Raw genomic sequence first — 26,533 nt, 5'->3', positions numbered from 1 at the left:
TAAGGAAACTGAGGCTCCTAGTCATAAACTGAGACTAGGAAATAGTGGCATTGAAGTCCAAACTCTGGATTTCTGATTCCTGATTCTGCATTTTTCTCCATTATACTACAGCTTTTGCCAAATAGAAAATTCCTTATAATTATTTTGCAAATATAACCTGATTCCTCTCCCTCCTCATCTGCCCTTACAAGATTTACCATTCTAATTATATTTTGCTTATGTTAACCTTCAAATGAATTTGCACTCCATAAACACATATCACTTATCAGAGGAGGTTGTTGCTCAATAAACCAGCATGTCAAACACTAGTGTGGGCATACAATTTACTGTGAATCTTTTGTAATGTATGCAATTCACAGGTGGGTAATTGAGGGTGACTATTTTTTTTTTAAATGTTATACTGTTATTTTTTAGAAAGGTATGGGAGGGGGAAAGAGGCAAAACAAAATGTTGACAGTGGCCTGAGCCACTGGACTTGGACTTGGAATCCTACCTCATGAATTTACTCTCTGTGTCATGGCACTTTGTGGCACTTAAATACTGAATTTTAGTTTCCTGTAAAATGGGCATAATGATACCTATACTACCCATAACAGGGTTGTAAAGAAAGTGTTTTGCAAAACTTAAAGTTCTTTAAATGTTGCAGTTATTTTACTACCCAGTGATAGATATCTAAACTTTACTTGGTAAAAAAATCTTTCTTTCCTCTGATCCTTAATAGTCAAGTATATGTAGATTTTGATTGTTCAGATATACTTTTGGGGGTCTAAAAGTCCTAACTTAGAGCAAAATCAGATGATTATAGATCTGTTCTCTATACTAGAGGTACCTTTTTCCATTTTCTTATAGTTAACAATGTTGGAATGATCTATAGTCATCTCCCATGCCATTTCCTTAGTGGACCAGAAGAAGTACAGGTCAGTGGGTTTGCTTTCTTATTTATATATTGATCATCTTACCCTCTTCAGGTCTACTTGCAAGATATTCACACAAGTCAACAACCTAAGGCCTGGGGTATGAGAACGTCTGGACATATTTGAGTTGGCCCATAACCCAAACTGTAATCTAAATGAAGTCTGTCTTTGGTGACCTCTCCCTATTTTTATTACTCCCTCTTCATTATTCCCCCTCCCCCCCAGATATCTAGGAGCCCAGGATTCTGAACCATAGGATTCACTCTAGTCCTGGAGTCTAGTATTCTATGATTCCATACTGTGGTATATATTAGCACTCTCTTTCCCAATATGTAACACAGATTTTGGACTCACTTTGCCAATCTTCCTCCAGGTCTAGTAGCTCAGAAGACTGGAGAGTGATTTTCTACTATCCTAGCTCACAAGTTCCCATTCTTGGGTCTCTCCCCACATTGATTATCAGCTGATATCAATTAGTCAGTCAGCCTTAACTAGCTTTAAGTCAGTAAGTCAATACACATTTATTAAGCACTACAAAGTGCCTTAGGGATACAAAGAAATTCAAAAGACAAATCCCTTCCCTAGAGGAGATCACTGAAGAGGTAATATGCAAACACTTGCCAAAGAAACGATTTTATTTTGAACTCACACAGGACAACTGCTCACAAGGGGGTCAGAAGAAGGGATACCAGGACACCTTGAAGTTCTCATTGAAGAACTTTAGTATTATTGTACAGCATGGGAGACACTGGCACAGGACTGCCCAGAATGATGTGCTCTCCTCAGTGAGTGTCTGCGCTCTATGACGAAGGCAGAATTGGGGTAGTTCATAGGAAATGAGACATATGTAAGTTTAGTGTATCCACCCCAGGTGTTCACATGGACTATTTGTGCCCAACCTATGTTAGAGCATTCCAAATTCATCTTGGTCTGATCATTCACAGTTAGACACACTGTAATTTATCTCAGACATAGTGAAGTCATTTTGGTCTTTGTTAACAAAAGACAAGAACCAACCAACCATATGTAGCACAGGAGATAACTCATAACCCAGTTTCTGGGACTTCTTTTCTCCTTTTGTGAAGTTCCCCATACAGCATAGTGTATGGAGACATTTTTTTTCTGTATTTTCTTTTCTTTTTTTTTTGGTTTATTTATTTTATATTATTACAATAATCTTGCTGTGAGAGTAAACATGAACCCCCCCCCCCCAAATGAAAAGCTCAAAATTCATGAGAGAGAAAAAAAATGTAGATCAGTCTGTGTTCAGATTCCAATGACTCTGTCCCTGGGATGAGTTGCCTTTTTTTTTTAAGTCCATCAAAGAAGTTACTTCAAAATTTTTCCTACAGTTGCTATTACTAGCTGTATTTCCCTCCATTCTATTTCTTCCCACTCTCATTTATTCTATTCTCTCTCTCTCCTTTCACCCTGTCCCTGTTCAAAAGTGTGTTGTTTCTGAGTATCCTCTCCCACAATCTTCCCTCTCTTCTATCACCTATTCTCCACTTCCCTCCCCCCATTCCCCCTTATCTCATACCTTTCTTCTCATTTTTCTCTAGGGTAAGATAGATTTCTATACCCTATTAAGTGTGTATGTTATTTCCTCTCTGAGCTATTTCTGATGAGAATGAAGGCTCACTCATTTCCCCCTCTCTGACCATTCCACTCCATTGTAAAAGCTTTTTCTTGACTCTTATTTGAAATTTCTTAGCTTCCTCATCTCTTTTCCCTTCCTCTTTCCTTTACCACCCATTGACTCCATCATTTTATTATATTATACCATTATATTTTGCTCCTTCCTGTGCCCTGTCCATATATGCTCCTTCTAACAGCCCTTATAAATGAGAGAGTTCATATGAGTTATCAATATCTTCTTCCCATGCAGGAATACAAACAGTTCAATATCATTAAGTTCCTCATAGTTAGTCCTTCTCATCCACCCCTTCTATGGTTCACCAGAGTCCTATACTTGAAGATCAAACTTTCCATTCAGCTCTGGTTGTTTCAATAGGAAAGTTTGAAAGTCCCCTGTTTCATTGAAAGTCCATCTTTTCCCCTGAAAGAGGATGTTCAGTTTTTCTGGGTAGTTGATTCTTGGTTGTAAACCAAGATCTTTTACCTTCTGGAATATCATATTCCAAGCTCTATGAGCCCTTAATGTAGATGATGCCAGATCCTATGTAATCCTGACTGTAGAATCTCAGTAGTTGAATTGTTTGTTTCTAGCAGCTTTTCTCTTGACTTGAGAGTTTTGGAATTTGACTATAATGTTCCTTGGAAGTTTTTCTTTTGGGGTCTCTTTCAGGAGGTGATCAGTGACTTCCCTCAATTTGTATTTTACCCTTTGCTTCTAGGATCTCAGGGCAATTTTGCTGTATTATTTCTTGAAAAAATGAAGTCTAGGCTCTTTTCCTGGTCATGACTTACAGGTAGCCCAATAATTTTTAAATTTTTTCTTCTGGATCTGTTTTCAAAGTCAGTTGTTTTCCAAATGATCTATTTCACATTTTCTTCTAAATTTTTGTTTTTTTTGGAATAGTTTTATTTCTTCTTGATTTCTCACAAAATCATTAGTTTCCTTTAGTTCCATTCTGCATTTGAAGAAGTTATTTTCTTCAGAGAGCTTTTTTATCTCCTTTTCCAGCTGGCCAATTCTGCTTTGTAAGGCATTCTTCTCCTTTGCCTTTTGTGTTCCTTTTTCCATTTTCTTCAGTACTTTTTTGTATTTCTTTCGCCAAGCTGCTGATTTGGTTTTCATGATTTATCTGCATTGCTCTCATTTCTCTGTCCAAATTTTCTTCTACCTCCCTTAATTGTTTTTCAAAATCTTTTTTTGAGCTCATCCATAGCCTGAAACAATTTTCTATTTCTCTTGGAGGTTTTGGGTACAGAAACTTCAATTTTGTCATCTTTTGAATCTTCCATGGGACCAAAGTAATTTTCTAATGGTCAGATTCTTCTTTTTCTTTTGTTTGCTTATATCCTCAGCCTATGACTGATTTACCACACTTCTAAGATTTTTTGGGGGGGGTTGGGACAACCCACAGGAATGTTAATTCCTCCAAGGTCTTATGAATACCTTGGAGCCCAAACTGCAATCTGGATTTGAGTGTGGGCAAACAGCTGAGTCCTGCCCGAAGGAGAGCAGAAGGACCTCTGCAGTCTCCCCCTACCCCATTACCATCTGTGGACTGTACTCTGGAGGTCCAAGTTGGCTTCCCTGATTCCTGCTGCAGGTTCTCACTGAAGGGCTGCTCTGAGACTGGTACTCTATCTGTACTCACTCTGGTGTTGCAGAGTTCTCTCACCACCCCTTGAAGCTTTTCCCAGTGATCTCTGGGCCAGAAGGTCTGCAAACCACCCGCTCTGTCACAGATCCAGGCACCTCCAGGGATCTAGGCACCTGACCTGACTGCACTTGCAGAGACTTTTTTCCAACCACCCCCATCCCAGTGAAGCAAACCTTTCCTGTGAAACTTCTAAGTTGTCTTGGACTGGGAAATTGTATCACTCAGTCTTTCTGTGGGTTCTGTCCCTCTAAATTTTGACTAGTCATAAATTGACAGCTTTTGGAGTTTTTTGGAGAAAGAATTTCTGGGAAATTCCTGCCTTCATGATGCCACCTTATGTATAGGGATTCTGACTCACCAGAGTTCATAAGACTCTTCTTTGGTCCCTTTACCTTCCAAGCAATTCCCTTTCAAGGGTTTGGCTGAAACTTCTCACCCTTGACTTGCTACTAGAATCCTAAATGCTAGTTTGTACAAAACCCACAGGTTACAATTGTTTTGATTGATGGATTGGGCTGATTCATATCTCAGTTAATATAAATGTTGTATTTGTTTTTTACTTAGTGATATAAATCTCAGTTGTATTTGGGAAGAAGATCCTCCTTTGCTCTGGTCCATAATAATGAACTATATGTAGATTTTGATTGATAGATATATTTTGTGAATATTATTTTATTTAATCCTCACAACTTCCTTGGGAGGTATGTGCTATTATTATCATTCTTATTTCATAGATGAGGAAACTGAGACACAAAGAATTCAAGTTACTTGCCCAAAGATATACAACAAATAAGGATTTGAGGCTACATTTGAATTCAGGTCTTTCTGGATGAGGTCCAGTGCTATATCTGCTGTACTGCCTTTTATAATTGATTTTCCAGTTACTGTTTACCATAAGAGACAGCTCAGTATTAAAATAAGGATGGGAAGATGACAGAGGAGAAGTGAGCATAGAAAGAGAAAGTGGAAGTGCCTATTTTGCAATGGGACTCAGGAACGATTCAGATTCTTCCTGATTTTTTTTTTTTGGTGGTCCACAATCCTTTCTTAGTCTAAGCCATGCTAGGTCCTTTTCTCAGATGAGTATGAAAATTAATTTTTGTTTATTACAGGACCTGATCCACTGTAACATCTCTTCTGTAGTCAAGGTATGTGACAAATATATTAATTCATTATTAGAATAAGTATTACACATTTAATTTAGAGAGAGCTAAGAGATATATTTACTTCTAGGAGCCACTATTTCTTGGGTTTGGTATTCCCTCCAGTCATTAATTTAGAAACCTCTCTTAGTAGATGGTTGTTTAGAGTTGTTGTGACAGAAAATACATCACCAATGAAGAGCTTCTTATCCATACATCACTAGATTATAGATACTTGAGACCATGAGTGGAGACTGCAATTTTTCTATACTGTAGCTGTTCTCTCTATGGAATCTATTTTGGTCATTCTTGTCTTTCCCTTTCAGTTTATTGATCTCTTATTATAACAATCTCAAAATATCATTTTGCTATTTTCTTTATCTTCTTCTTGCTTCATATATCTCTCTGTCTTCATCTTGATCTTCTATGTATATGTATATGTCTCCATCTCCATCTCCACCTAGACTGTAATTCATAGGTCATAGAAAAGTTCACAAGATATTACAAAAAGATTCACAAGTAATTACGTAAAGTTCACCAATGACTGCAAGAAAGTTCACAGGTTAAGTTCTTTGGAGAAGCAGAAAGATAGTTTCAGGAGAAGTAGAAGAGTTAAGTGAAGGGGAAAAAACCACAAGCTGGTTGGTGAGAACATTAAGGAGAGTTAAGAGGGAAGAAAAAGTGTGAGAAATTATTAGGGGGATGGGGCTCCCCAGAACTGGCTACCCCAAAGGAGGACAAGAAGCAGGAAATAAATAGTAAAGAAAACAGAAGGCAGAGTTTGGGGGATGATGCTCCTCCAGTGAACTGTCCTCCAAAGGCAGAGGGAGCCCACCTATATCCATTAATAAACATTCGTTAAGCACCTATTATTTGCCAGAAACTATATTAATTGAAAAGAAACAAAAAAGAAACAAAGCATGGTCTCTGCCCTAAAGAACTTACAATCTTATGTGGGAGAAAACATGCAAACAGATATATACAAAACAAGATATATAGAGGTTAAATAGGAAATAGTTAAAGAGGGAAAAACACTGAAATTAAGAGGGGTTGAGGAAGGCTTTTTGTAGAAGGCAGAATTTTAGTTGAGACTTAAAGAAAGGCAGGGAGGTCAACAGTAGGAGGGGAGGAAGAAGAGAGTATTCTGGGTATAGGGGACAGCCAGAAAAAAATTCCCAGAACCAGAAATGGAATGTCTTTTTCACAGAATAGTCAGGAGACTATATATTTTACATATATGTAAAAAATATATATATTATATAAAATAAAAATAAAATATCTATATTATATATATAATTGATATTGTGGCATTTAAAAAGTTCCAGATATATAATTTCTAGGTACTTAGTCATTTTATTAATAATGCTAGCATTTTAATAAAAAGGTCAGTGGCATTCTCAAACTCCAAAGACTTAATGGCAGTGGGTTCATGATTTATATGCCCTGGGAAGAGGGATGTTCCTGAGAGTTCTGATTGGTTATCAGTGGATGAGAAAAGGGTTTTATGAAAAGAAGCAAACTCACTCAAATGAAGGACTGAAAGTGACATCATGTGACTCTTGGACAGAGAGAACATCCCTATATCTAGACCACCCCCAGTCTTGGCAAGTCTAGACAAAAGGATTTATTTTCACCCAAGCTTGTTTGATTGGAATTCACTTTAGTTTAGAGATTCCTTGTAATGTTGGGTGGGTGGGGGCAATCAAGATTGAGAATTAATTCGATATGCTTCAAGAGGTTGAACTTTGAAATGAGGTGTATAGAAAAAGGGGAACCAAATCTTTGGTTACTGATAATCATATCTCTCAATATCTCTACCTGATGTAGCATATCTATATATGTAAATTGTATATAGACAGGTACATAGACACATATTTTTAAAAACATCTTTTAGTTGCTTTAATTTTCATGCTCAACTTTGACTTGTTCTAATAATAACAATTACTTTACAAAAACTACCCCATTTGAAATTTACAACAGATTTTTGATAGAAATTTTAAATATGAAAAAATTAATGCTAGGAAGTCATGTGTCATGACCAGGGTCACATAGGCAATAAGTATGTCAGGTAGAATTTGAACCCAGTTCTTTCTGACTCCAAATCCATTCTCTCCATTGTACCACCTAGCCCCTGAGCTGCTAAATCTCCTGATAGAATTTTTATATATTATATTTTATTGTTTTAAAGCTCATTTACTTTTCTTTGCTTTTTTCTTCTGAAGCTCCTTTTATGGCTTCAGTCAGTGAATGTTTTGGATGACCATCTTAGTTTTTTTTATGGAGTTGCCCTGTTTCTTCCTCCTTAGAATCATTTCTGTTCACCCATCTCAGATTAGTTTCCCTTTCAAATATTAGGATGTTGGATCTATTTTTTTTCTCAGAACCTTGGAAATATAATTATTGTATCCTTGGTAATTAAAGTAATTAAAAGAAGAAAGACTATTTTGAGTAGTAATGGAAGACTAGCTAAGAAAAGATAATAATGGTTGATTAAATCAATGTGTATATTGTCTCATAATTAGTGTCATAGCTGGTATTTGAATCCAAATTTTCTAGGAATGTTTTTGCTGTCCTGTGGTTTGTCTTAGTCTTGTTTCTAGTTTTTGTATAATAACAATAACAATAATAATAAATCTAGCAGATATACATATATCATTTCAAGTTTTCAATAATATCTAAATAAAAAAATAAAATACTTAGCATATATTTCATTTTAAGGTTTGTAAAGTGCTTTACACATATTATATCATTTTTACCCTTACAACAACCTAAGAGGTAGCACTATTTTTATTTTCATTTTACAGCTAAGAAAACTTAGCCTGAGAGAATATAACTAGAATAAACAGAAGTTCTTAACTTTCTTTTGTGTTGTGGTTTCAGAAATGGGCTAGTTTAATAGCCAGCTCTTTAAAAAAAAGTGGACTCTCTTGGGCAGTCTGGTTAATCTTGCTTAGAATCATATTTTTCTTCCAAAAATCAAATTATAAAAAAATTGCAAAATTTCAATGAGATGAGTGAATATAAATTTGCGATTTTTTTTCTCATCAAAGATATGAACCTTCTGAAATCTATACATAGAAGCAGTCTTTGGACCCTGCATGAAGAACTCTAACTAGAAAGGTTTCCCTGTCCTCCTTCCTCCAAACCTCTTTATCCTGAGGGACACATTCTCTAGACTCTCCTTGTTGCAATCTTTATCAGTCTTGTTGCAGTTTTGTTGCAAGGATTAAAGACCTCCCTTTATCTCCTACGCCTCTTCTCCACCCCCACCCCCCTCCCCACAAACATCTTTGACAATTCTTATTTTCTGTTATCCCCCTTAGATGACTCGGTTGATTCTGAGAGACATGGAAATAAGGTAAGTCCTGAGCCATCCAGTCCCTTTCCAGGTTCCAAGTTCCCTTTTCAGACAGATTTCCCAGTTATTATCTCAGTCATCTCAATTTATTATCTCAACTATTAGCTCAACTAGAAAGAAACTTTAGAATTTAATCTCCCAGGTTGCTGATAACTGAGATGTTTGATTCCTATTGCTGGCACTGTTTTAACAAATGAGAGAAACAAGGATTTTTTTTTTAAAGTCCCTGAGCCAATTTTTCATATGGACTTGGGAACTGTATAAGTCAGAATACTGAAGTGGTAGCCTGGCCCTTTTAATTCACACTAAATTCTTTATTTTGAGAATCCATGTTTCAATTCAAATCAATTTTTATTGGTCATTTTCCTGACAAGCCCCGAAGATATAAAGGCAAAAAACCAAAACAATCCCTGACCTCAAAGATCTGGTAGGATGGGATTGACAACATATACACAGAGAAGTATATGTAAAAATATGTATAAATAACTATATACACACAAATATATAGACAGAGAGATATACATGAATATATATACATACATTACCCACAGACATATAGCACATGGACAGGGTACCAGAGTGTTGAGTTTGGAGTTATATAGACCTGAGTTCAAATCTTGCCTCAGACACTAACTGTGATCCTGGATAAGTATTTATCTTTGTCTGTCAGTTTCTTTATATGGAAAATGGGAATAATAAAAAGCATCTACCTCCTAGAGTTGTGAGGATCAAATGATATAATAATTGTAAGGCCTTTAACACAGCGACTAGCACATATTGGAAATTTTATAATTGTTAGCTGTTATTAATAGCATATATTTGAAAATTTTAATACCAATACATTTTTTCTTAAGTGGTCAGTAAGTGGTAGATTTTCTTATTTTTTTATAGGAAAAATATTTTAGACTTATAATGTCATTCCTAGGATCATTAAGAGCCATAAGGGACATTAGAAGTCATCTAGATTGTTCTTTTGTTTATAAAATTTTATAGATGAGGCAATGGAGGTCCAGAAAGCTGAATATATTTGTTCAAGTTCACATAAAAATACAAATGGAAAAGCCTGAAATTCAATGAAATTCAATTCTATAAACATTTATTAGAATCTATTATGTGCTTGGTTCAGCTGTCAGCAAATTTTATATAAGTAAATAAATAGTTCTTGAATATATCATCATATGTGGCGTTAGCACCCCAAGACATGATTTAATAGGAAACAGGATTTCAGGTGATGGCCTGGATGCAATGGGACTCCTTGGCTTTATGGATGTGGGTCCCTCCCATATTGGCAAGGTACCATGGCACTCCAGCAACACTGGAGAAAGTGCTAGTCTGGCAGCAAATTGGTGATAACACAATATATCCTAACCTGTCTTTCTTGATCTAATTGCCAGTACAATGATTTTATGACAATAGTCTTTAGCCATAAAGATAAAACTAATCTGTTTCATGATGTTATCGACAATATGATCTGTCTCTCAATGATTTAATCGCCAGTACAATGATTTTTCGAAGATGATCTTTTGTCAGTAAGCTGATCTGTCTCATGGTGGACTACTCAACAGTATGGTACAATTGGTGTCTATGCTGCTCCACTCTGCAAATACATTCCCTTGGGCTCAAGCACACTATATGCTTCAGAGAAATATATCTGAAACTGTGGTCCAAACATGATGATTCCACTGTCCTCAGAGGAGAAAATGGTTTGATAGTATATAGTTTTTTGCAAATCTCCATTTTTTCCCTTGGTTTGTAACTCTTTTTCCATTCTTATTTTTGAATGCTCTTGTAATGACTTTGCTTAGGTAGCTTTCTTTTTTGCCTCTACTTCAAGGCAAATAAAAAAATGAACGTGTCCAACTCTTTAGGTAATTACATTCTCTTGGGGCTAGGGACAGAGGAAGAGAATATCCAAATAAATGAACTCAATTTCAAGAGGAAAAGAGTTCTTAGATCCCCTGGCTTCAAATTCATTCTACCAAGCTGCCTGTCTAGAATGTATCCTCTATGAAGGCAGGAACTATTTTCATTTTTTTTTCATTGTATTATGAGTATAGTACTATGTATGGCACTTGATAAAGAATTGTTTCATTGAGTTGAATTGAGAGATCACATGTATTCTTTTTTAAAAAGATTTTTTTTTTAGAAAAAAAGGCACATTCTATATTGTTACCTATATTAGCATTGGAAAATAGTATGAGTCCCTCTTGAACTATCTGGAATTGGTTAAAGTATGGTAAGTGTGTTGTAAAGAGTTTTATTATTTCAAAATTGCTTCTATGACCTGATCCTACAGCATGAACCCCAAAGATGGCATTGTAAGTTCAACATACATTTATTGGGGCATCCTGGTTAATAAAGGGGGATGGGTGAAGTCATTTAATAAGATTTAGAAGCAAAGTACTTAATGCAAATGAAAACATGAAGAGTTGGGTAGCAATCCCCATGAACCTCAAATAAGTTTTTACTGCATTTTTTTGTACATTATGGAATCTTGTCACAAGTATGTGTGGAACTTTGCTCATTTTGATTTCAGGCGGAAAGGGCTGATTCTGAACATCTCATCGGCTGCAGGCCGCTTCCCTTGGCCATTATATAGTATATACTCATCTACAAAAGTAAGAAGCCAGTTTTGTATCTCAGTGTTCAACATGTTGAATGATATTGTATAGCTTTCTCCATTTTGTTCTCCCCTTTCTTTTTCCTATCTGATTTTTGGGAGATTTTTCAAAATGATTTTTCATAGACTTACCTAATTTAGAATGTAATCCAGGGTAGGGGTTTCTAAGAAGGAAGCTGGTTTCCAGCCCCCTTTAAAATCAGTGGATATTTATTAAGTTCCTACTGTGTACTAGATACTGAGGGCAGTACAAAATTGAAGGTAATCTGTAAAAGGTTTAAAACTAAGAAAGAATTTTATGATTTAGTAGCATTGAGGTGTCACCAATCAGGACTTCCACCTATGAAAAGGGAAGAAGTTAGCAGGGTTGCCTACAAAGTCACAAAACAAGTTTTACAAATACATTGCTGTTGTCATTGTTTAGTTATTTCAGTTGTGTCTGGCTTTTTGTCATTTCCTTCTTCAGTTCATTTTAGAGAAGAGAAAACTGAGACAAACAGGTTACTTGTCCAGGGTCCTACAGCTAGTGTCTGAGGCCAGATTTGAATTCAGGAAGATGAGTTTTATATATACATATATGCATATATAAATATGCATATACATATATGTATATATATATATATATATATATATATGAAAGAAGAATATAAATTAAATACAATGAGTTTTTCTCACTAAAAAGGATGATTTCTTTTTATTGTGGAAAAGCTCCTTCCAGTTCAAGGCAACAGAAAGATCTCTAAGGAAATAAACATTCATTCATAATTGGTAAATTGCTACATTTTCATTTTAATTAAAAATTAAATACCTACTACATACAATACATTGGGCAAAACCCAAAACTTTATTGAGTACTTATCTGTGTAATGTGCTGAACCTCCTTTTGTGGAACTTACAGTCTATTAAGAGGAGGCAGGGAACGTATATGATATATTAACAAATAAAAGTCATACAGTTTAGATAGCAGGGGCCATGAGCTTTGAAGGATGAGGTAGGTAGTTCATTGGGTAGAATATTGAATCTGGAATCAGAAAGAACTGAGTTCAAATGTGACTAAAGATATTTTGCTAACTCTTTGACCTTGGGCAAGTCACAACCCCTATTTGTTTTAGTTTCCTCATTTCTGAAATGGGGCTGATAATAATAGCACTTCCCTCCCAAGGTTGTTGTGAAGATCAAATGTACCTGGCACAAGGTAAGTCTATATGAATGTTATCTATCATGACTATGAAGAAGACTATCCCCCCTTCTAAGATGCAAATACATGGGAGTGAAAAGGAAAAAGGGCACAGTGAAAAGGAAGCTAGCTAACACAATGGATAGAACAGATTTAATGTATGTATGTATATATATATATATATATATATATATATATATATATACTCATCTTTCTGAGTTCAAATCTGACCTCAGATACCCTGGGTCAGACATGATTGAAATAACTGAATAGCAGCAGAAAAGGGAAGAATATGATCAGGGTGTAATTAATAATACTGTCTGGATAGAGAACAGAGTGCAATGAAGGAGAGTGGTATGAAACAAGACTGGAAAGATAGGTTGCACTGAAATTATAGAGAGTCTCAAATGCCAACAAGAAGTTTGTCTTGACTAGAGAGTGGGGGAAGGACAGAAGAGGTTTTTTGGTAGGTGTAAAATTGTTACAATTGGAAGTGGGTGGTGAAGGAAAGAGAAAAATGAGATTTTTACTGATACTGAAATTTTCAGGGTTGAAAAGGGGAAGTTCCTTTCATTGGTCATGTAAGAAAGAGATTTTTTCATTGACTAATTCGTTTCTTTCCTAGGCTTTTGTATGCACATTTTCCAAAGCACTGCAATCTGAGTATAAGGAGAAAGGAATCATTATACAGGTAATATAAATAGTGCCTCTTTAAGGGATCTTGAACTTGACTTTTTTCCTTTTTTCTTTTTATTATTTATTTTTCCAATTATATGTAAAGATAATTTTCAACATTTACTTTTTAAGTTTTCTTCCTCCCAACCTTCCCTCTCCCTTCCCTAGAAGAGCAAATAATCTGATATAAATTATACATGTACAGTTGTGTTACACATATTTCCATATTAGTCATGTTGTGAAAGAAGAATTGGAACAAAAAGGGAAAAGTCACAAGAAGGAAAAAAGCAAAAAACAAAATTTAAAAGTGAAAACAGTATACTTTGATGTGCATTCAGATTCCATAATTCTTTCTCTGTAAGTGGGTGACATTTTCTATGGTGAGTCTTTTAGAATTGTCTTTGATCCCTGTATTGCTGAGAAGAGCTAAAATTATCATAATTAATCATCACACAATGTTGCTGTTCTCCTGGTTCTGCTTACTTCTCTCATTATCAGTTTATGCAAATCTTTCCAGGATTTTCTGAAATCTGCCTGCTGTTTTTTCTTATAGAGCAATAATATTCCATTATATGCATAATGCCACAATATGTTCAGTCATCCCCATTCTTTACCACCACAAACAGAGCTGCTATATACATGCGAGTCTTTTCCCCTTTTTTTGTTAATCTGTTTGGGATTCAGACTAGGAGTAGTATTGCTGGATCCTAGGATATGCACAGTTTTATTGTTGGATTTGAGTTTTAAACCTTGCAACATTTTAGCTTTGTGACATTTAAGATTTCTGGGTGATTTAATCCCATGTTCACCTAGGAATAAGTATAAAGAGAAGGTTACTGAGGGGAGTGGACATTGTTCCTCCATCAGTTAATTTGATAGTTCCTACTTTTAAAAAGGATCACAGATTTAGATCTAGATGGACCTTCTCATTTAAAGATAAAACAGCTGAGTCTCAGAGATCAAGGGACTTGCCTTTATATATGGGTGGTAAATGACTCTAGTTCTTTTGACTCCCAGGTGATGCAATAGAATTACGTTGCCTCCAATTCAATTCAGCTGGGCAAACATATTAAGCATCTATTGTTTGTAAAGAATTTCTCTGGACATTGCCTTTACTTCTGCCTCTATTGCTTTCCTCATCTTAAAGGACCCAGAAGACAGTGGCAGGAGAATGAAAGTAGGACTTGAAGATAGTGGGGGTGAGGGTGATCAGAGTTGAAGGGTATAATGATGCCCGTCAAAATGACTTTACCATCCTACACATTCTGTTTTCTAATGGGGGAAAAATATTTTCTGTGTCACTCTCAAGGCATCACATTTTCCAATTAGATTCCCACAGGTGGTAGAATGGTAGGTAAGAGGTGGGAGAGAAAAGGGCAGAGCTATGATGATTTGTAAGTACTCTCCACAGGAAGAAAGAGAGGGAGGAAAGAAAAAACATTTAAGTGTTTACTTTGTGCTGAACGATGTGCTTAATTCTAGGGATATTCCAAAAGAAGAAAGATAGTACCTGTTCTCAAAAAGTTTACATTCAATTTGGGAGAAATAATACATATATGAGAATTCAACATCATGACAGATGTAAATGTCCAGAAATTATAAGGGTGAAACTGAAGGTCAGATGGTGAGATTGAGTACTTTGGCAGATCATATGACAGAGCTTGGGATCAGAAGGTCATAGTGTCAAGTTAAATAGTTATTTGTCCTTAGCTATCAGAGGACCAGGACATCAGTGAGGTGATGCCTTGACATGCAAGTGAATTGGATTTGAGTGAGGGGGGGGACTGTGCAAAGTCAACAGCCTCAGTAGTTAGATATGGATCAGAATGACTGGAGAGGGTCCTGGATGACATGGGAGACCTTGGCCTTTTTAAGCTAAGGTCTTTAACAGGTCTCAGTTTGACTGAGACAAGGGCTATTCCATGGTTAAGACTGGATAAGAAATGAGGCAGAGAAAGACCCCTTTTACCTAGTCAAAAAAAGTCAATCAGAGGAGAAGACTCTCAGGGTTTCTGAGAGTCAGGAATCAAGATGACTGTAGATGGTCTTGGATACAAGGCAATCAGGGTTAATTTAAGAGAACAATTGTTGTTTGCACTTACTCTGAGCCATCAGAGCCAAAATACTGAGTTTAGAGTCAAGAGGACCTGAATTTGAATCTAGTCTCAGACATTTGACACTTACTTGAACAAGCCACTTAACCCTGATTGACTCATATTCAAGGCCATCTCTAGTAATCCTGATTCATCACTGGTCACTGGACCCAGATGACTCTGGAGGAGAAAGTGAGGCTGGTAACTTAGTACAGCACCCCCCACTCCAATTCACATGCTTGTCATGGCATCACGTCCCTGATGTCATGGTCTTCTTTGAGAACGAAGGACAAAGCATCATTGTTGGACAATCAATGAGTGCTAAAGTGATTTGGGTTTAAAACATGGTCCTTAAAAAAAAAAAGAACTGTAAACCCCAAGCTATTTTGAGAGGTTTCAGTGTTCAAAATTTAAATTTCTTTGGGCATCTGCAGGTGAGGGTAGGATGGCAGTGCTTGATATCTGAAGGTCATAGTGATAGGTCAAAGAGTAAGACCTGGGAGACTTACATCTCACTGAAAAGACTGTAGTTGATGTCTCTCATGTCATTCAAGAAACTATAAACAGCTATATATAACTCTCTTCTTACTAGAGTATCTGAAAGGAACAACATTGGAAAGTGGGAGAAGAGTACTAAGATTTGAGTGAAAAACTATATAATAAATACTGTATATTATTTTCAAAACTAATCAGTTTTTCTGTGCTTATTTATAAGTTTTCTTTTGTTTTCTGCTGTGTACTTTTTATCTTCCCACCTTGCCCACACACACACACACACACACACACACACACACACACACACATATGTAGCTATATGGAAAACTAAACATATTACTATTTGTCAATTCATTCATTCTCTGGAGGTGGATAGCATCTTCCTTCACAATCCAAGTCTTTTCATGTTTTTCTATAATCAACCAGCTCACCATTTCTCATAGGATAGCAATATTCTATCACAATGATACAACCATAGCTTCTTTAGTCATTCTCCAGTTGAAGGACATCTATCATTTTAGCCAATCTGACCAGAGTAAGATGATATTTCAGTGTTGTTTTTGCTTTCTCTAATCTGGGGGCTGGCCTTGGAGTCAGGAGGATGGGGGTTCAAATCTAGCCTCAGACACTAGCTGTGTGACCTTGGGCAAGTCATTTAACCCTGACTGCCTTTCATCCAAGACCATCTCCAGTCATCCTGATTCATATCTAGCCACTGGACCCCAATGGCTCTGAAGGAGAAAGAGAAGTTCGTGGCACAGCCCCCTCACTCAATTCCAATTCATGTGCTTGTCATGGAATCACCTTCCTGATGTTATCATCATCATCATTATCATCAATAATGAGTTAGGGCTTTTTCATATAACTATAGTTCTGGTTTTTTCATTGAAAAATTTCACATTCTTTCATCATTTATCAACTGGGGAATGACTCATATTCACATAAATTTGACAAAGTTCTTCATATAGTCGGGAAATGAGATCATTATCTCAAAGACTATGAAAATTTCCCCCCAAATTTTCTGTTTTCCTTCTAGTCTTGGTTATACTGGTTTTTTTGTATAAGAACTTTTAAATTTGATATCACTGAGATTATCAATTTTACACCCCACCCTGATCTCTATCTCATTTATTCATGAATTGTTTTCTTGTCCATGAGTCTGATAGGTAGTATATTTTATGTTCTAATTTTCTTGGAATGTCTCCCTTTATATCTAGGATGTGGTTTTAAATAATAGTCTATGCCCAATTTCTGCCACACTGCTTTCCAATTTTCCTAATAATCTTTTTTTTTTCCAAATTCTTATCCTCAAAACTCAGATCTTTATATTTATCAAACACAAGCTTACTATGATCCTTTACTACTGTATATTGTATAGTCACTTTATTGCACTGATCTTTCTATTTCTTAATCAGTTCAGAGAGTTTTGATATTTGCTGCCTTTATAATGTATTTGGAGGTCTGGTACTATTGAATCTCCTTCCTTTACATTTTTTCCCATCAATTTCTTCCTCAGTGAACTTCTTCAGTCATGGCTAGGGTCCCTAGCCATGCTGACCTACAAACACTTCTTGCTCCCTGCAGTTACCCAGGAGTCTACAGACCAGTTCTCCCTAATATCCAGGAACCAATATCAGGAACTTCTACAAGTGCCTACAAGCCAGTAGAGTTCCCATGCTTCTCCTACTGTACTCATTCCTTGGTTGGTATTGTGTTCACTCCTTTACACTCCTAGTGGTTACAGCAGAGGGTCTTTCAATCTTCCCCAATTCAACTTCCCCAATTCCTACACAGTCTGTGAGGTGAAAATTCCTGGGGTGAGGATGCCTCCTGACCCAGTTGCTCCCAGTACTTGTTTATTGATTGGCTGGCATCTGCCTGGAGGTATTTGTACTTTACTCAGGACAAACTTCCACTCCTGGAGGTTGAGTTTTTGTGAAGCTCTCTCAAGTTATCTTAGGAGGAAAGCTATTTTACCCTGACTTCTATTGCTGTGTTCTGTATTTTTTTGTGGAGGAAATTTGGAGAGCATTTACTACCTCTCTGGTTAAATTCTAAGAATTAAAAACATCAAAATAAATAAATATTTTAATAACATCTTTTACCCTCTAAGAGGTTACCTTTATTCTACTGAACAGGAGCAGGAAGAAAGGTAAGAATATGATATGATGACATGAATAATGGTGAGTATGCTTTGTATAATTTTCATTGTCTTCATTAGATAGTAAGCTTCTTAAGCAAATTAAAACAACCATGAGGTACTACCTCACACCTATCAGATTGGTTAAGATGACAAAAAGGGACAATGATCAATACTGGAGAGACTGTGAGAATTGGGACAATAATGCACTATTGGGGGAATTGTGAACTAATCTAACCATTTTGGAAAGCAATATGAAATTATGCCCAAAGAGTAATAAAACTAATCATACCCTTTGACCCAGAAATACAATACTCAGTCTATATCCAGAAGAAATCATAAAAAATGGAAAAAGTTCTACAAGTTCCAAAATATTTATGGCATCTCTTATTGTAGTGGCAAAGAACTGGACATTGAGAGATGCCCATCAATTGGGGTATGGATGAACAAATTATGGTATATGAATGTTATGGAGTATTATTGTTCTAGAAAAAACTATGTTGGACTCTAGAATTACAGGACCTGATGCTACGCAAAAGGAGCAGAACCAAGAGAACATTGTACATTGTGAATTGATCAACAATGTTTGATGTAGCTCTTTGCGGAAGTTCAGAGATCTAGGTCAACACTGAGAGACTTGTTAAGGACAATGCCATCCACATTTAGAGGAAAACAAGCAAACAAACAAAAACTCCATAGATATGAATGAATACTATGTTTACTTTAAAAATTTTCTTTTTTCACACCTATTCCATGATTTTCTTTCTTTTCTGTTAGTCCTAATTCCTCATATACAAAATGACTAATATGTAAATATATTAAACACAAATGTACATGTACAAACTTTACTAGGCAGTTTTTTGCTGAGGGGAGGGAGGTGGGAAAGGTGAGTGGAAGAAAATCACATAAATATGCAAATGGATGAATGTTGAAAATGTTGAAAAACTTTCATAACATAATTGTAAAAAAATTAAATATAATCAGAAAAAATATTGTAAGCTTCTTGAGGGTAGAGACTCTCTATTGTCTGTTTTTGTATGCCTAGTGAACTTAGTACAGTGACTGGCACACATACCTAATGATGGTATACATTCTTAATGATATTTATTGGTTAATTGATTGAGAGACTACAGTAGATCAGAAATCTACTCTCTCTTGTTTCAGGTGATAACACCTTACTCTATTTCTACCCCAATGACAAAACACCTCAACCCCAACATAATAACAAAGACAGCAGATGAGTTTGTTAAGGAATCCTTGGATTTAGTTGCAGCTGGAGATGAAATTTGTGGATGCCTGGCTCATGAAATCTTGGTAAGATAAAACTCTTCTTTAAGAGAAATCACTGAGGAAAAATATATGGGACCTATTGCTGCATAACTACATGTTTTTCTGATTTTTTGATGCACTTAACTCAAAATTGAAGTTCTTTTCTAATATTACAATATGTTATGGGAGTCTTTAGAATGTGGGTTCTTGATAATAATGTCAGAAAAATAATAAACTGAAAGGTCCTTCTAAGTTGGAAAGAATTTAGAAGTGTGTGTCTGTAAACTGAGAACAAGTTTTATCAATTTCATACTGGATCACAGTCTAACAGTTTTCTACTAGGAGATAAAAATTTCATTTTTAGCAATTCATAAAATCCATCTACTAAGTTGTTGAAGGATTTTGATGGAGGTAATATCTACACCATAAAATCACAGATCCTTGGAGTAAGAAGTCATGATTATTTCTGGATAGTAGGTTAAGCAATGAGGTTACTGAATAAAGTAATATACAGAGTCCTGGACTTGGAATTAGGAAGACCTCAATCCAGCCTCACATACTTACTATCTGTATGATGCTGAGCAAGTCTCTTAAACTCTATCTGCCTCAGTTTTCTCATCTGTAAAAATAGGGCTAGTAATAGCACCTATAATTCTAAGGTTATTTTGAGGATCAAATGAGATAGTATTTCTAAAGCACTTTGCAAACCTTAAGGTTCTTTATAAATGCTAGCTATTCGGTAATTAAAAATCAATTCAAATTGTTCACCTTTTACTTCTAATTCCTACTTACCTTTTGAGAAAAATGTCCCTCATCTGACCTTGTAATAGTTGTGTTTCAAAAGAAAGGATTTTTTTTTTTGCAAGGCAGATGGGGTTAAGTGGCTTGCCCAAGGCCACACAGCTAGGTAATTATTAAGTGTCTGAGGCCAGATTTGAACTCAGGCACTCCTGACTCCAGGGCCGGTGCTCTATGTACTGCACCACCTAGGTGCCCCCCAGATTTTTAAAAATGGATCCCAAAAGGCATTTCCCATAAAACAAGTGCTATATAAATGATAATTAATTTCCCAAATCAGTCCATAAGAGCCTATTTATCCATGGCCTTTAGAGTAATGGAGCTGTCAGTAGAGGATTTGAGTTCATATCTTTACTCTTCCACTTACTCTCTGATTGACTCTGGGCAGATCAAAACACTCTATTTGCCTCAGTTTCCTTTTCTGTAACATTAGGAGGTTGGTCTAGAATAGGAGTTTTTAACTTTATGTCTTAGATCCCTTTAATAGTGTGATGAAGCATATGAACCCGTTATCAGAGTAATGTTTATAAATAATTGAAGCAAATATTTTCAGAAAGAGGTTGATGAAAATCAAGTTGTTCTTGTTCCCTTTCAATTTTTCAGACCTTTAGTCATCTACAAAAAGGGATCCCAGGTTAAGATCCCTAGTTTAGATAATTACTAGCTTGAATCAGTGACCATGATTCTTGGATCCTCTAACTACCATTTTAATAATGGTTTCTAAGAGAAAATTTATTCCAAGTTCAAATTCAGAAATTCAGTTAGGGAGAACTGGGGACACCCTGCTTCTTCCTCACTGTGTAACCATAGTTATCAGTACAGACCCCTACAAGGTAGAGAGAGAGTCTCAGGCAGAGAAGAGCAAATCTAGGTCTTCAGTAGCAGAAGCAGCAGTCTAGGTCTTTGGCAAACATTGTGGTAGGTTGAGATCTTCTGTGAGAGTGGGAATAAAGGTGGAGAAAAATAAGGGAAGAATTCAAAAAGGGAGAGCAAGGGCAGTTAGCAGGACAACTGGGAAAAATGATCCTGAAGGCAGTAGTGTCCCCAAAAGAAGAGGTACTCCTATATCTCTTCCCTAAGAGGTGATACTCTGGGGACAGCTGTTAATAAATAATAAATTTGCAAGTTATATTCCTAGGTGTTGGGGAGTTCTGTATTCTCAAAAAGATATCTCATAGGGCGGCTAGGTGGCACAGTGGATAGAGCACCGGCCCTTGAGTCAGGAGTACCTGAGTTCAAATCCAACTTCAGACACTTAATAATAATAATAATAATAATAATAATAATAATAATAATAATAATAATAATAATAGCTGTGTGGCCTTGGGCAAGCCACTTAACACCATTGCCTTGCAAAAACTAAAAAAAGAAAAGGTATTTCATTGGGGGGGGCAGGGAAGAGAAACTAACAGCCTGGAGAATCAGCTTATATCCATTGTACAGTAATCCATCTTTTAGGGATAATTAACCTGTCTCATTGTATATGCCCATTAGAAGGAAGCTCAGCAAAAATGCTAGAGGAAAGGAAAAGGAAAAACTACAAAAATTCTGCCTTTATTGTATTAGCTATTGATTTTATCCCTTCATTAAACACAGAAATAATGTTACAAGACTAACAAGAGAAGTAAGATGTGATTGGAATTTTTGAATTGCTTCTTCTTTTTTGTTAAAAAAAATATGTAAAATTGACTGATGGACTTTACACTATCTTTACACTATCATTCTAGGAATGTGAGATGTCAGTAAAGTGTTAATAGATTTGTAGGTCAATCCCTTTTTCCCCTTTGAAGTTTCTAAATCCTCTATCTGTCCTTTGAGGTTTATGGTCATGATAATCATACCTATACTTTTCTGTTCTTTCTTTCTTTCTCATAAACATTTGAAGAATTTATAATATTTAGAGGCCTATTTTCCAAAAGAAAATTTTCTATAAGTTAAAAACTGAAAGTTTAATATAATTATCCTAGACCATTAAATTAATTATAGAGTACTGATCATCCAGAATTGCCGCATGAGAGACCTGAGGTCAAAAGAAGCTAACTGTTCTTATTATTAGGAAATTATTAATAAAACTGAGATTGGAGCTTAGACTTCTAGTCCAAAACAGAGGATATTTAATAATGTAGAAGCTTGGGAAGTTTAGACCTATTTCTTGTCTCCTTAATCTCATCTTCTCCCCCCCCCCCCCCCCCCCCCCCGCCAAGTCGACTAGTTACTGTTAATAGAATCTTGAATTTTACCATACTTTTTATGAGCTTCCTCTTTTCTCTTCATCTCAATACTTCTTAATATCCCTCTCATCCTTTACCACAGTCTCTGTTATGAGTTGGTCTTTTTCCTCAATAAGACCTATCCTCCTACATGTACCCTTGATCCCATACCCTTTCATCTTTTGAATCAGAAAAATACCTCAGTCATATCCTTTCTTTCCTTCAATTTCAGCCCCTAATTATTTTCTTTCCTGTTGTCTTCAAATATGCCCCAAGTCCTCTCTATCCTTAAAAAAAAATTCCACTGGAATCTACTCCCTCTTTAAGTTATCATTTTATGTCTCTTCTCCAGTTTGTTAACTTCAAAATACCAAGAAAAAAGTTGCATACATTCATTGTCTCTATTCACTCTCTTCTCACTTTTCAAATCACCATCTTCCCCACTTCCCCTCTCCCCCAACCCCACTCCCCCTGCCAAGTCTGGCTTGTCAAATCTAAAATTGCCCTTTAAAAAATTACCAATTTCATTTCATTGCTCAATTTAATAGTTTTTATCTGTCTTCACTTTTCTAGATCTGAATTCCTGGATATTCCTCTTTTTGTGGTGTTCATCTTTTTTAGCTCTTCTACCTGTACGATTGCATGTTCTCAGATTCTTTTGTTGCCTCATAACCCTTCCTAACTCTAGACACACCCTGCAGAACTCAATCATTGGCTCTCTTCTTTTTATCAAAATTCTCCATTTAGTCATTCCTTTTATTTTCAAGGGTTTAATAACCATGTAATTATTAATTTAATAATTATTTAATAATCATTTCTGTTGCATATTTTCATATCCAACTCCATTTTCTTTCTTGAGATCATCACATAGCACCTATTGAACATTAAAGTGGATTTCCTATAGATATTTCCAACTCAACTTGTTCAAAAGAATGCTTTTTCTCTCTCTCCCCCACACATCCCTTTTTCCAAACTTTCCTATGTTTGAACCGCTATTCTTCCAGTCAGGGTCACTCCTTTGACATCTTCTTCTTTTCGAAGTCTCTTTCTCCATAAAGCCATTCAGTGACTAATTTTGTGATTTCAACATTCCTATAACCTCACACCTTCATATAGCTATTACCTTAGTTCAGATCTCAGTCAATTATTACCTGAACTTTTGCAAAGTCTTTCTAGTAGGACCTGCACGTATCTCCCTTCTCTATCATCTAAATAACCAAAGTGATTTTTCTTAAGTACAGATCAATCCCCTATCCAATAAATTCCAGTTATTTCCCATTGATTCAAGGATAAAATAAATATAGCTGTTAGGCTTTTTAAAGTTTCTAATGACTTGCTCTCAGATAACCTTTCTAGTCTCATTACTGAGACATTATTATGCTTTCTGCTCTCCTCCTCCCTTGGCATTCTGGCTTATCTAATGTAGCAATTTTAGTTATTATGAGGTAAGAAACTAGACTGGGAAGGGAGGTGAAGATCTGAAGAATGAGAAGAGAGGAAATAGAGACAATGAAAGTATGCAGCATTTTTCATGGTATTTGGAAGTTAAACTGGAGGGGAGACATAAGATGATAACTTAAAGAGGGAGTAGGTTTTAGTAGATTTTTTTTTGTTTGTTTTGTGTTGTTTTGTTTTTAAGGATAGAGAGGACTTGGGTATGTTTGAAGGCAACAGGAAAGGAAATGGTAAGATGTTGAAATTTAAGGAGAGAAAAGATATTAATGAGGTATTTTCTGATTCAGAAGATGAAAGGGGATAGGATTAAGGGTACATGCAACAGATAAAGCACCAGGCCTGGAGTCAGGAGGACCTGAGTTCAAATCAGACCTCAGACATTTGATACTTATTATTGTGTGACCTTGGGCAAGTCACTTAACCTCATTGCCCCACAAAAACAAACAAAAATCCCCCCAAAGCCCCAAAACAATAAAGTGATTGAATTGCTTCAGGGAGTAACTCAAACACAGGGAAAGTCAGATACATTGTATTCATGTGCTATCAATGACCAGGAAGAAAAATGTTGTCAGTTTCTGTAAACTGGGAATTTTTAAAAAGTCATTTCTATAAACTCAAACTCTTTTACTTATCAGCTTAATTGCTTTTATTTCCTCCTAAACACTAATATTTGTGTTTTTGATTTGTGAAGGCGTACCTTGTAGACTTGATTCCTTCCTGTGTATTGGACAGTGAGAAACTGCAAAACATCATTTTGACCCTTTGCTCAGGTAACCAGAAACAAAATCCCAACATCCAATAAGTCATCCTTGGGGAGGAAGAAGTCAATGGGTGCATCCAGCTGCACTAATCTTGATGTACTTGTATTTGTCTGTAGAACAATAAAAGTTGTAATCCTTACTTCACAAACCTGAAGCTGCAGATATTTGATATTGTAGATGTTTAAAATATTAAAGTTTTGCTTCTCTTCATGTCTGGAAATTTATTTGGACAGCCAGAATGGGGCTAAAAGATATGAATGGTAAAAGGGTGTGACACTAGACTTTTCATGAGCATGAGAGAGAGAGGAGATAGGGGTTATTGTGGATGAGAAATCTCAAGATTTAGAAGGGACACAGAGCAGCCACTCACTCCATCCAATACCTGAATGAGAAACAACACATTCAACAAGTTGCCATCTATCCTTTTCTTTTCAAACTCTATTCCCTAAATAGTGTTATGGAAAAAGAAATTTATTTGAATTTACAGGACATGGGTTTAATCCTCCATTGATAATTTAATAGCTATGGAACCTAGAGAAAAATCATTTAATTTCTCTGAACCTTGGGTTCCTTATCTATTAAACAGGGATGGAGATACTTCCATTCCACACTTCATGGGATCATGGCGAATAAATGGCTTTACAGAGACTTTAAAAATGCTCTCAGGATTAAAATGTTTCTGGGACTGGTCCTTAGATAGCATCTTTTTTAAACTGTTGGGAAGATCCAGCCAGAACTACTTATTTAATTAGACATTCTTCAACAAAATAATGTCACAGGGCACCAAAGAGGGTCAGCCAAGGGCCAGAATTCTTTTAATTATGTTAGAATTTATCTGATAGTGAGTGGATGGGTGGGGTAGGGTGGGGGATGGGAGGATTTTTTTAAAAATTAGTTTCCTATGCATATAAAAGTCTGTCTTATGTCACCACTGCCCTCTCCTGGTTCAAAAGAGATGTTTGCTATTTTCTCTGGGGACTTGAATTCTCTGCAAAATTGCATTAGAAAATTTAACTTGTGGAAATTTATCTAGTAGAATTTCTGAACCAGTATCTTTCGGAGACAGTGCTAAGGAGGAGAGACTTTCTGTGTGACTTTTGGCATGTTGATGTTTTTTTTTGAGATTCAGTTTCTACTCTTGCAAAATAATGATTTTCCCCTCCTATAAAATGATAATTTCCAAAATCCTTTTCAGCTCTAAAATTTAATTATGCTAAGGTTGAATAAAGTGCTATTTTTAGAATTCCCCCAAAATTCTGATTTTAGATTTGTTCTGATTCCTATAGATAAAATATCATCTCTCTGTTTTTTGCATTATGACTCTCAAGAACAGTACCCTTCTCTGAATAGAAAATAGAATCTATGTTCAATTCAAAAGTGTGATTAATTCAAGCTAAGTTCTCAAAGAGTGGTCATTTATTCTCTCAGTGAAGTTCTTCCAAAAGGAGAAAGAGTCAAAATCTTGGCCAAAAGATCACCTCCATATAATCTCATGAAGTGTGAAGGCATACCTCATAGACTTGATTCCTTCCTGGGGATTCTACAGTGACACATTTCAAAACATCCTTCTGATCCATTGCACACATTACCTAAGACAAAATGATCAGTGACTCTTCCCCATTAACCGCCTAAATTAGCATTTACCAAACTGTGAAGAGCATACTACTCTTTGGGATGTGTAAATCTGGAGGGGAGGGGCATAAAAAGCCATGGCCAAAATATTGGATAGTTTTGTGTATAATCTTGTTTTTAAAAATCCACCTTTCCTAGTAAAACAAAGTTGAAATTAAAATCTACATAACTATGGTTAACATAGCAAATTTGCTCCAAATAACAATGAATGCAGAGCAGTAGTTATTTAATTCAATATGCACAAATGAGGTAAAATTTTTTGGTACTTGTTGAATCTTTTTTTTTTAGGTTTTTGCAAGGCAAACGGGGTTAAGTGGCTTGCCCAAGGCCACACAGCTAGGTAATTAAGTGTCTGAGATCGGATTTGAACCCAGGTACTCCTGACTCCAAGGCTGGTGCTTTATCCACTAGGACACCTAGCCGGCCTGCCCCAGTACTTGTTGAATCTTGAAAGAGAAATGACTTGCTTCCACTCCACTATGCAGGTTGATGATACAGATG

General features: G+C 36.0%; 1 protein-coding gene across 2 annotated transcripts in view; it reads left to right on the top strand.

The window, feature by feature from the left end:
* The window catches only part of HSD17B3 (hydroxysteroid 17-beta dehydrogenase 3), a 67,506-nt gene extending 41,348 nt beyond the window's left edge, over positions 1 to 26,158 (top strand). Inside the window, exons 5-11 of one of the 2 annotated variants that reach the window (XM_074201714.1) lie at positions 850 to 917; positions 5,320 to 5,355; positions 8,673 to 8,707; positions 11,244 to 11,325; positions 13,130 to 13,195; positions 19,072 to 19,221; positions 25,906 to 26,158. In XM_074201714.1, the coding sequence (XP_074057815.1) occupies positions 850 to 917; positions 5,320 to 5,355; positions 8,673 to 8,707; positions 11,244 to 11,325; positions 13,130 to 13,195; positions 19,072 to 19,221; positions 25,906 to 26,010 (542 nt within the window). In that variant the 3' untranslated portion in view covers positions 26,011 to 26,158. Of the gene's footprint in view, positions 1 to 849; positions 918 to 5,319; positions 5,356 to 8,672; positions 8,708 to 11,243; positions 11,326 to 13,129; positions 13,196 to 19,071; positions 19,222 to 24,330; positions 24,611 to 25,905 lie in introns of those variants that run through there. The other variant, XM_074201713.1, reaches the window with a different exon arrangement.
* The last annotated feature ends 375 nt before the right edge of the window (positions 26,159 to 26,533 follow it).

This window comes from Macrotis lagotis, chromosome X, assembly GCF_037893015.1.
Source record: "Macrotis lagotis isolate mMagLag1 chromosome X, bilby.v1.9.chrom.fasta, whole genome shotgun sequence".
In the NCBI taxonomy this organism is placed as follows: Eukaryota; Metazoa; Chordata; class Mammalia; order Peramelemorphia; family Peramelidae; genus Macrotis; species Macrotis lagotis.
Note: the sequence above shows the minus strand (reverse complement) of the source record. Positions and strands in the feature narration are given on the sequence as shown.